The sequence below is a fragment of the Giraffa tippelskirchi genome, chromosome 14, assembly GCF_054371585.1.
Source record: "Giraffa tippelskirchi isolate mGirTip1 chromosome 14, T2T-mGirTip1v1.2.pri, whole genome shotgun sequence".
NCBI classification, from domain to species: domain Eukaryota; kingdom Metazoa; phylum Chordata; class Mammalia; order Artiodactyla; family Giraffidae; genus Giraffa; species Giraffa tippelskirchi.
This window is the reverse complement of record NC_137288.1, coordinates 51,861,004-51,873,169: the sequence shown is the minus strand read 5'-3', so window position 1 is coordinate 51,873,169 and position 12,166 is coordinate 51,861,004. Positions and strand designations below refer to the sequence as shown.

Genomic DNA, 12,166 nt, shown 5'->3' with positions numbered 1-12,166 from the left:
TAGCTTAGAACTCTCAGCCTTGATCGTCTGCCCAAGTTTCCAACTTCTATAGCCAACTATCAGCTGGGTACCGGATAAAAAGAGCCGACTCATTGGAAAAGACCCAACTCATTGGAAAAGACCCTGATGCTGGGAAAGATTAAAGGCAGGAGGAGAAGGGAACGACAGAGGACAAGATGGTTGGATGGCATCACCGACTCAATGTTCATGAGTTTGAACAAACTGGGAGACGGTGAGGGACAGGGAAGCCTGGTGTGATACAGTCCATGGGGTCGAAGAGTTCGACATGACTTAGTGACTGAACCGAAGTGAACTGAGCCGGGTACACCAGCTGAGTTCCGAATTTCACAGGCTAAATTTCTCCTGTTCACTTTCTGCTCATCCATCAGAATTCTCAATTTCAGTTCTTTGCAACCCCATAGACTATACAGTCCATGGAATTCTCCAGGCCAAATACTGAAGTGGGTAGCCGTTCCCTTCTCCAAGGGATCTTCCCAACCCAGGGATGGAACCCAGGTTTCCCACACTGCAGGCGGATTCTTTACCAGCTGAGCCACCAGGGAAGCCCAAGAATACTGGAGTGGGTAGCCTATCCCTTCTCCAGCGGATCTTCCCAACCCAGGAGTCGAACCGGGGTCTGTGCATTGCAGGCGGACCAGCTGATCTATGAGGGAAGCCTCAGTTCATAACACTCCAAAACAAAAACTCAACTCAGGAGTTTTTCCTGGTCCCCTGTATGCATTAATCACCAAATCACACCAACTTCATTGCTATTTTCCCCACGGGCTCCATTACTCCCTTCTATCCGTATCCTCATCTAGACTCTCATCGTCTTTACTTGGATCAGTGCATTAGCTTTCCAAACTGTCTCTCTGCCCCACAATCATGGGGTACCTTAAAGCTATCGGTTCCTCTCCAGAGAAATAAAGACACAGGGGGATCCTGGAACAGAAGCAGCAAACAGTTACAAGACCACAACTGTGAATTTATAGATTTTAACCCAACAGCTCTGAAACCAGATTAAAACTGTAATGGTCTGAACTGGGTATGAGCAGAGAGGTGGGGGTGGGGAGTGGAAGAAAAGGAAGAATAAATTGGCATAAAATTTAGATTAACTAAAGTCCTCTGAGTAGCAAAGTATTGTATTAATACTTCATAAACTCTAAAGAGAATGGGTGCTAATGTTCCTTAACTTCCACAATAAAAACGTTTAGAGTCTAGATAAGAGTAGTATCGTGTCTATTTAGGACTGTATAATTGAAATCAGCTTCTCTTGGGCTTCTTCTAAACAATGACTCATGTTGTTTTAGCTGGTGTTGACTCACTGCCCCACAAAGGATGACACAGCTTTAAACAAGCAGAGCGTGGCCTGCTTTTTCCAATTACCAGCTTCCAGCAAATGAATAGGGGGGAGTCCTCTGGCATGGGGCTTTCTGCAACTAAGCACAATTTTGATTTTACCAAAATAGTTGCCAAGTGGACCTTGTAATCACTGAGCTTTCTAAGTGAGGAGGAGAGAAGTGAAGTCGTGGTATGTTAAAAATCACAGGGGCCAGGCATCATCTGTTCTTTCAAAACAGAATCTGCGGAAACTTAACAGTCAGCGCTTTTCCCATTTAATTGCCTGCTTGACTGAGGTCAGCAAATGTTTTTCTTTAAGATGCCAATGAAAAGTCACAGCGAGTGTGTTTTCAAGACTCTCCAAGTTGCGTCTGGTGAGATAACGAGCATGGGGAGTCGTAATAGTGTTTGAAAGGAAGCTAAGGAAATGTCGTTCTCATAACGGTCACCACCTTTTCTCCAGTTCTGGACATTTAATAGTCTCTCATCAGCTCTCCAGTTTCCCCTGCCTCCATGTTTTCCTTGCTGTTGGCCTGACTACTCCCAGAACACATTTGTCCACACCTTGGGTCAGCATAGGTGCCGCGGTAATGCGAGCGGGTGACTAGGGGTCAGCAGGACAAACTCAGAGAACTGACGCATTCCACAAGGCCCTTTTCCATTCTTGGCCTCCCAGCTGAACCACAGAGATTAGTCCTCATTCACTACTATTTTTTTTCATGATGCTCAGTTCCTATTAGTAATATACTCTGCACAACTCAGCTGGTTAAAAATAGAGAACACTTCTAAAGACATGGCAGTTGGCAGAGGAGCCCAGACCACACTGTTTATGTATAACTAAAATGACCGTCCAGTCTTTAATAGTTCCAGTGTTCTGAAAAACAAAGCTGATCAAAATGAATCCCCTGGAAAATGAACACAAGTGCCTGGAGGCCACTCTGTGGACTCTGACCTCTCCAGAAGATTCAAGTCCAGACTGCAATGGGCCCTGGGTTTGTTTTCTAAACAGAAATCCTTGAAGCCCAATTTCGGTTCAGCATCATCCGCGGCTCCAAGGTCACTGAGGGACAAGCGCTGCACTCAGGCAGAGAGGAGACCAGGGATGGCCCGGAGTCCAGACTGGACTGAACAGTCTAGCTTAACTTACCCTAAGTTTCCAAGCAACATTTAGAACAGAACTGGTCTGCACAAAGGCATGGTCCAGGAGCTGCTTGTCCCTTGGCTGGTTTCAGAGTCAAGATAAAGTGAAAACCTGACTGAGTATTAGGAGAGACAAAAGGAAAACCCCGTTAATTCTCATGGAGCCTTGTTTCTTGACCTGCATTAAGAACTGCTATGTTACAGATCACATGGAAAGAACAAAATGAAAAATATGTTTTTAGCCATAGAAACCCTCTGTCTTAGTAGTTAGAGAAAACAACTGGTAAAACTAAAATGAAAAAATTCTAAGAACATGAACCTACAGGTTAAAGGATTAAAAAATGCCTTCCCTTCCTTCTGCCTAAAAAAGAGCCCTGGGAATATTTCTTATAACTCAAAATTGCTTAGATCTCACTTCCATGGTCAAGCTAAATGACTTCTACAACACATTTTGTCTATTTTTAAAATACTGTTACCTAAATAAGACTGCAAGAGGGCAAGAATATAGCTTTTACATTTTTAAAAAATCCTGTTATTTTACTTCAAGGGGTAACAAAATTTCTCAAACTATATCCATTCATAATTAACTCACTCCATGCTTATTCCATTTAAACAGAATAGTCATGATTGCAAAAAAAGATTAAATCAACACTAAGCATAATATCTACTGTGGGAGAGTTATTATTGCTGGTTGCTAAGCGGGGATATGATAATGCTGTCCCTGCTCTCAATAAACCTATAACCAAACTGCAGCAGAAAAACACTAAATCCATAATGTATGAAATAATGCTTCAAGATTTAAATAACAGGTTATAAGCACCAGTTTCGGAAAGATGGAAAGACCACCTTCTATGTGATCTCGAGCTGATTCTCTGTGCCTCAGTTTCCTCCTACATCACCGGATTGTGGGAAGGATTAAATGATACAGTGTGTGCCAAGCGTGGTAAGCTATCAATAAAATGAGGACTTTTTGAAAAAAAAAAAAGAATTGACACCATAGGACAGCATGTGATAAACTACCAAATGATCATTATTGTTATGGTAGGTGAAAACTCTTCTGGCTACTACTGTCAAGGAAATCTTCAGAAAGGAAGTTTAATCCTTACTCGTTTAACTGCATTTATCCCCTTCTGTTTTGCTTTATACCCCTAGCCACTTAAATACGGGTTTAGTCCCAACCACTGACCTGTTAACGTTGGCTACTCTGATTTTTTTCACTATGGTAATGAAGGCCGGGAAAAGTGGGAAGGAAAGAGATCAAACATATATTATTAGTTAAAATGGCATTTTAGTAAGTTTAACCTTTTTGTTCTAAACACCTGTCAGGTTTCTCTATAGCTCTATAAAAACATAAATCCGTTGATAGGTCTTTGTATAAAGACAAATGCATGTCCACTGTTTTCTAGACACTGAACAGGAAACTTCGAAGGAATTCTTTTCCTTATACATTACAGAGTTACAAAAGCAAATCTGGTCCACTGACCAGAAAATTTAGCATAGGAATAAAGATTTCTCTCTTATACATAAAAGATACACAACTTAGAATGACTAAGACAGTTATACACAGATCTCAGGTGTTGGACAATTTAAAACTACTACATACTCCTCTCTTTGGTTTCCAGTTCCTTCTTCTGCTTCCTGTCCTTGGTATTATGTGTTTGTGTGCAGTCATCATCTATCTGTCAAAGGGATCAGAAATGGAATGCACAGGTTTAATCAGTTATTAAGAGCAACACGAGACACCACAGCTGGTTCTCAACTTGACATTAGTATATGTCCTCCCATGCTTGGAATTACTTGGCACTGAATGTCTGTCAAATGGACAGTTTTATCTGCAATATTCATTTACTGAAGACTGATGTAAAACATCTGATACTCAAAAGATTATGTCATAAACTGTGAATATTTAGGAGGATGATATATAATAAAAACAATCCACTACTTTCTTTAGTTTCCACTCTAGAAGTTTTCCGACACAACGTTAATATTTTGATGCACATCCAGGTCTAGCTCCTGGACCATGCCTTTGTGCAGACCAGTTCTGTTCTAAATGTTGCTTGGAAACTTTGATGCACATTATTCTCAGAACAATGGATGCATGGAATCTCATGTTATAAAGGACAGAACATTATACAAAACTCACTAACTCAAGTAACCAGAACACAGCAAAAAACTGAACGCAAACAAGAAAACTAAAAGATTTTCAAAGAAATGGAAATAAATGCTATCAAAATCTTTCCTTAGATTATACATTTTAGTCATTTGAACAGCATCTTCTTTACATAGTTCTAACCAACTTGACTATCTAATCAAAAGTAAATCATGAAGCATGTTAAAAATAGCAATATTAGAAAGAACAAAAGTACTGCTAAAGGCTTTAAGATCTGCCTGAAAAAAAAAAAAATAGCAACAATAAATAATATTTAAATTAAATTACATAAGCAATAAAACAATACACCAATATAGGCAATTTACTTTTTTTATCCTTTAACTTTATATTGCAGTACAGTCAGTTAATAATGTTGTGACAGTTTCAAGTGCACAGCAAAGCAACTCTAGGCTATTCATTTTTAAAACAACTTCCACATCAGTCAGTGCCTATACTATAGCACTGTAATTCTCGTCTTAATGATGACAGTCATTTAGGAAAAGTTCTTTTCTGCACTATTTGAAGATACATTTGACTTAATATTTTCATCCAAAGAGACTTAAAAACAAAACAAAGTCTATTGTTTAAATGGGTAAATTTTATCGCCAAAATTTTCTTCTGAGAAACATTTTATTCTCTTCCATTGCTTTTCTATAGACCATTTTACTTCTATTCTTGGCTAGAACTGGTATCAAGAGACCACAGACTGAGAAAACAGAGAATGGAAATGATTTCAGAAATGAAATAATTTGGTTTAAGGATGAAATGAGAAGACATTTTGATTATATGCAAACTAGAATGTTTACGTTCATTGTGACACATCTGCAAATGTTCAAGTAACATCTTAGGCCACTGCTAAGGGGAGAAGATTCCCATCAGAACATCCTCGGTAGCAAGTCAGATAAAGTGACAGCTAATACCCACCCTCTCCGAATACAGCATTTAATTCAGCAACTTTGCTTCAATCGTGTCTGACTCTCTGTGACCCCGTGGACTGAACCTTGCCAGGCTCCTCTGTCCATTGGATTCTCCAGGCAAGAATACTGGAGTGGGTTGCCATGCCCTCCTCCAGGGGATCTTCCTGACCCAGGGATCAAACCCACAACTCACGTCTCCTGCACTGGCAGGCAAGTTCTTTACCACTAACACCACCTGGGAAGCCTCTTTTATACTAACCGTGGAATAAAATTTTGCTTCCAAAAAACAATGTACTTTGAAAATTAGGAAATTTATTATTATGTTTCATAAATTCAGACCAGGTAAAACTAACCCTTTTTACTGAATGCTGTGGCAAAGCTGAAAAAAAAAAGTAGTTAAAATATATTGGTTGACTTTTTAAGGGCAAAAATGGCGCATATAATAAAACTAGAGAGAATACTGAATGTAGATTTTATAGTTTGTAAAATAAATCAAATGTAGAAGGAATGAGAAAAACAGAAAATCATTAGAACATCACTGTAATAAATGTTATTGGAAAGATCTATATATGGACATGAAAATCAGAGGAAGAAAGTTGGAGGAGTAATAGGATGTTAGCACCATCAAAAATTCTCCCAAGATACTGATTAATTTACATAGGGAAACCTGGCAGACAACATCTTAACCAGGTGCTCAGAGCTAACATCAACAAGACCGTGACATCGTTAACCCCCAAAGTGATATAGGGAGAAAGGCCTGACATCATTCAGTGGAATTCTCACCCAAAATGCATAACTTCTATCCAATCAAGAGAAGACGTAAGACCAATCCAAAATGAGGGACTGCCTACAACAACCAACTGGTCCTCCTAAAGTGCCAAGGTCACAAAAGACAACAGACTGTCACGGATTATGCGGGAGGTTTGGGCATCATGACTAAGTGCAATGCAGGACCCTAGATTCCATCCTACAACAGAAAAATCCCATCTAACGGAAAAAACTTGTGAAATCAGAATAAAGTCTACAGTTTAGTTACTACTACTGTTGTTTAGTCACTCAGTCATTCATGTCCAACTCTTTTCGACTCCATGGACTGTAGCCCGCCAAGCTTCTCTGTCCATGGGATTTCCCAGGCAAGAATACTGGAGCGGGTTGCCATTTCCTTCTCCAGGGAATCTTCCTGACCCAGGGAATGAACACAAGTCTCCTGAACTGGCAGGCGGGTTCTTCACCGCTGAGTCATCTGAGAAACCCAATAGTACTGCAGCAGTGTTAATTTTTTGGTTTCATAATGGAACACAGTTTTGCAAGTTGTTAATCTTAGGGGAAGCTGGAGAATGTTACGTGGGAACTTTCTGCACCACTTCTGCAATTTTTCTGTAAGTCTCAAGTTACATCAAAATTAAGGGACAGTTCTAATGAGGTGGATAAAACTGGAGTCTATTATACAGAGTGAAGTAAGTTAGAAAGAGAAACACCAATACAGTATATTAACACATATATATGGAATTTAGAAAGACGGTAACGACTACCCTATATGCAAGACAGCAAAAGAGACACAGATGTAAAGAACAGTCTTCTGGACTCTGTGGGAGAAGGTGAGGGTGGGATTATTTGAGAGAATAGCATTGATATTCTTATATAGTGATGTATATGACCATATGTAAAACAGATGACCAGTGCAAGTTCTGTGCATGAAGCAGGGCACTCAAAGCCGGCTGTGGGACAACCCAGAGGGATGGGGTGAGGAGGGAGGTGGGAGGGGGTTCGCAATGAGGGGACACATGTACACCTGTGGCAGATTCATGCTGATGTATGGCAAAAACCACCACAATACTGGAAAGTAATTAGCCTCCAATTAGAATAAATTAATTAATTTTAAAAAAATTAAAATAAATTTTAAAAGTTAAGGGAAAGTTGGCATCTTCATCCACAGGAAAATGATTCTACAACACTTTAAGTTCCCTGAATTTGTTCAGATACATTAAGGATTAATGATCAGGGAGAACAGAGCAGGATAAAAATGGACAGAGCAACTGGCAAAATATTTAGCCAAATGACATGATCAAAGGAAATGTGCCAGATGTTTTCCAACAGCTCTACACATGGAGCCACCTACAATCAGCAAGGACCCTGCTGTAAAAAGAAACCAGAGACACCCACTCCAGTTTCAACTATCACATGAGGAATGATCTCTAAATACCTTATTCTCTCCTAAGAATTCTAGTTCCATTACTCTTCCTGAATCCTCTAGAAAAGTATACCTACTAGGCCCCAGAATATGGTGTACCTGTGTATGTGTTTGTAAGCTCACACGGACCTACATTAATACTTAAATGAATGAGAGTTGGCATCTTGAAATAAATGTCTTTTTATAATTAATTAATTTCTTTCCAGGAAAGTACCCATAAATATGTCACAAAAAGTTGTTAATTTTAGTCTTCTCCACAAATAAAATATTTACTTTCTATTCATCACTAATTCCAATTTAATCAAATCATTCCCATTAGGACGAATAGTTATGCTCTTAGGAAACAATATGCCCTGGATGAAAGTTTTAACATTGCTGTAGAATTAGAATTCCTAAGATAACCTTGAGGAGTTTCTCTATTTGTTTTTGAGGAACAGCTGGCTCTTCTTCCTACTCTATTTTTGTTCTCTTTCAGGAAGTTTATGGTATCTTTGGAAAAACATCAGAAATACTCATGGTCATTTAAACTGTATCATCACCAAAAAATGTTGTATATGTTATTTGCATATAATTTAGGAAATCTTTGAAAAACAAAATATCTACCTTCACCTTCAGCTACTTTTCATTTTCTAAGTGAAATCATTTTGAACTTACATTTTACTCTCAATTCTGAATAAAGGTCTAGGAACCTAAAAACCACATGATTCTAAGGACAATTCTAACCATCTGTTTTAACAGAACTGAGAATTTATAATCCTTCATTCTCTTTTATCCTTACAACAGAATGTAAATATAGATGTTTGTGAAATAAGGAATTGCTTTTTCTCTCTCAACAAATGCTTTGTACTTGAGTCTCTTCCCTGCATGAGTAAGTATGGGAGATAGGTACCAAAAACATTTTACTCCTCTTGACATCACCAACTGTGATTAAAAGCGGTAACAGTAATAAAACAGCTAACAATTACCAATCAGATGCTTCCTTGGTGTCAGACACTAGTCTAAGCAGCTGAAGCAGGCTCCCCAAGGTCACATGGTAGGAAATGGTGCAAATGATGAACAGAGTCTGAGTCTGACCCCAAGCCTGAGTAACTGGCAAGTGTACTTTATATCAGATACTTTAATAAAATGGGCAGGCCCCAAAAGAAATTACAACGGACACCCATCTTCAGTGTTGAAGAGTAACAGGGAGAGGTGTGAAATGGAGAAGCCGCTATTCAGCTTCAGCCTGTGGAGGCCTGAGTTGTTGTATCCTTTGGGTTTTTTTTTTTAATGGGAAACTGAAGTTCATATCTGAAGCTTCTTGATTTTGAAATGTTGCCATTTATTTCCAGCTTTTTTCTAAAAATTCTACTGGTCTAAAAGGTACAGGGCTACATTCTCAAGGCAGGCTCTTTCATTTCATTCATCTTTGTTATCACTAACGCCTACTGTGTTTCTGGCACATAGTAGGTGCAAATAGGTTGACTTATGCTGTTAAAAACTCTTCCATTTTATCTTGGCCATTTGGTAGGAATTCATTAACTTATTGAGCTACTGCAGCGGCTGGACACTGATCTGGGCACTCAGGATACAATAGTGAAGAAAAGAGAATAGAAGAGAGGGCGAGAGAGAAATACAAAGGGAGAGAAACTATATTTTAGTGGAAAAAAAATTAGCCAAAAGAAAATCAAAAGCACATAAAGTTAGATGAAGTATAGGCTTGGAGAATAAGGAGATGACTTGCTCTGGAATAAACTACGCTACCCAGAGCTAAAGAATGCTGATACTCAGGAAGTCAGATACAATAGCCCATGCTTCCTAGTGCCACCCTGGTCACTACTCCACAAATACGTTACACATATGTAAGCAATTTCAAGGAGAGGGTACTCTTGAAAGAGAGAGAGCTCTCTTCATAAGTGGAACAATACAATCTTGCTCCTTGGCTTGAAAGGGAGTATTGATCAGTAGTTAGTGAGTCAAAGGTTAATAATTCAAGCCTGATTATTTCTGTTATCAGACACATGATTGATGGTGTCCTCGGGCTCTCTGTAAGAACAGGGACCTCCTTTGGATTGCCGTTACTGAGAACGGAGGAGCTGAGCTATTCTCTCATAATTCGGTTGCAGGGGGCAGGGGTCATCTATCTCTTGCATCAGAGGGTGAGGGGCACAAAGGTTTCCACACAGGCGGTGCAGGGCAGTCACCAAAGATGCAAAGTTGGGGCGACGTAAGTCTAATTGGCAACTGTATGGTAAAGCACCAGCTGGGATAGGCAACTCCTGCTCTCATGTATTATTATCCCAGAAGACCGCATGCTGAGCAGATGGAACTTCTCCAGTCTGCTTTGGAAAGGGATGTAATTTCGGATAGCCCAAAGGGCATGATCTGGCTCCACTCTTAGACAGCTGCAGAGGGCTACAGACGGGGGCGGCCACACCAGGACCAGCTAGCAATGCACAAACCCGGCCCCCACCTCTCACCAGTATGTCTATTTAGCTCCTCATAATCTGAGTGATTAGAGTCGACCATCATGCTTAGAAAAGAAAATAACCGAAAGACAAACGCAAGTTTGTACCTTCAATTAGCCTTTAAAATAATGTGCATGGCTCTTAAAACTGGAAGAAAAAAATGTTATTTTCTCATTGTCTTTATATAAAAATTAAGATTTCACTCAACCTGCTCTCTTTGGAAGAAATTATATTTTCTTTGTTAGCCAAGCCCAGCCCAGGTCTCATGCCAATGCAGGTTGTTCTCATGGATGCTAGCCAAGAGGATACTTCTTGAAATAAAGTCACAATCTGCTGAAAGCCTTGCAAGTCCATTAAATTAGGAAACAAGTAATCCTTATCACAACTAAAGATAAAAGCAAGAGAAAAAAATTACTGAAAATAAACATGCAGAAAAGCACACCACTCAAACTCCCCACTGGTAAAGAAAACCATTGCTCAATGGATGCATGGCAGATAGTCACATTTAAACAAATACTATTTTCCCCAAATATGTGTCAGAGACATCAAACCATCTCACTTACCAGTGTAATATATCTGACTATCCAAGGTAACTTTCTAAGGGTCTCACATTCGTTTACTTAACAGAAGTCTTTCCAGTCTCGATCTTGCGTTACATAGAGGAACACCCATAAAGTAATTAAGCTAGATCCCTGATTTATGAAATCTAAAACGCACATAGTGATAGTGAAAAGCTTTCGGACCTCTTTGGACCCAAAAGAAAATTAGAACTTCATTTATAAACAGTGAACATTAGCAATAAAACAACAGTGACACCAATGTGTGTATACATTCAAAAGGTTTTTTTTTTAATCTACAAGTAAAATTGTTCTTAAAGGTTTACCGAGATTTCCTTTTTGGAGAATCTCTCCATCTGTGTTTTACCTAATGTGAAATGTTACTAAAAAGTTCTCGATAGTGTTTGCAGGTTTAAGATGATACATTTTACTTTCTTTTGTTTCTCTTTTCTGCCGCTGCTTCACTTTTTAAAAAAATTCTCCAACAGTTCAATAGGTGAATCTGGCAGAAACGAGGCATATGCCTATTACCAGCAAGTTGTATCAGAACACAACTCTGCTAAACGTCTCCTGGCTAACGTCTTCAGAGGACAATACAAAGAACCAAAGGCTCACTCTTCGCGTCCACCAAAACTTGAAACCACAATCGGACGAGGGTGGTCCTCTGCTCTGGCCGAAAAACCCGCTGCCTGTGAACACCCCCGCCCCTCGCCCCAGCCCAGGAGACCCGTGCCCGGTAGGCGATGTGGGTACCTGCTGCCGGGGAGGCTGGCGGTGGCCCGGGGCGCGCAGCGCGGCTCGGGGCTGGGCGGCGGGGGGCGCGCGTACGAGTGGTAGGCGGTGAGCACCACGCCGCCCGAGTCCTCCACTTCCATCGTCAGCCGCGCATGGCTCCGCTCCGGCCGGAGAACAAAGGCGGGGACCAGCATGGGCCAGCGCCCCGGCCCGGTCCCCGGCGGGGCGGGGAGGCGCGGCCGTCGGGCTCCCGGGGCCGGGGCTCCTCCCGCGGCCGGGCTGTCAGGGGCGCGGGCTCGCCGCCCCGCCCGCCGCGCGGCCCATTAGCATGGATTCGAGTCCACGCCCACCAGCCCCGCGGGCTGGGGCGGGGAGGGCGAGGCGGGGGGCCGGGGGTGGCGTTGGGGTGGCCGGGGTGTGGGGTCCCCGCTTCTGGGAAACTGGAAGCCCGCCGCCGATCCTCGGAGGCTCGCGCTGGCCGCTCGGGTCAAGTTTTTCTCGCTTTTGTTTCTTGCCCTTTTTCCTTTTCTCGCCCCCGCCCCCACCCCTTCCAGCGAGAGGCTTATCCCGCGGCCGGGAGCGTTTCCTGCTCGGCAGCTTGGAGCCGAGAGAAAACCGCGCCTGGGAGCCCGGGCTGAGCGGCCGAGGGGCCGCCTCCAGCGTTGGGAGGAGAGGGAGAAGATGGGACT

At 41.5% G+C, this 12,166-nt stretch overlaps 1 protein-coding gene across 5 annotated transcripts in view; it reads right to left on the bottom strand.

Moving 5' to 3' along the window:
* The window catches only part of ARHGAP28 (Rho GTPase activating protein 28), a 140,073-nt gene extending 128,377 nt beyond the window's left edge, over positions 1–11,696 (bottom strand). For all 5 annotated transcript variants that reach the window (XM_081563358.1, XM_081563359.1, XM_081563361.1 and 2 more), the window contains exon 1: positions 11,496–11,696. In XM_081563358.1, the coding sequence (XP_081419484.1) occupies positions 11,496–11,671 (176 nt within the window). In that variant the 5' untranslated portion in view covers positions 11,672–11,696. The remainder of the gene's footprint in view (positions 1–11,495) is intronic.
* Positions 11,697–12,166: the final 470 nt, after the last annotated feature.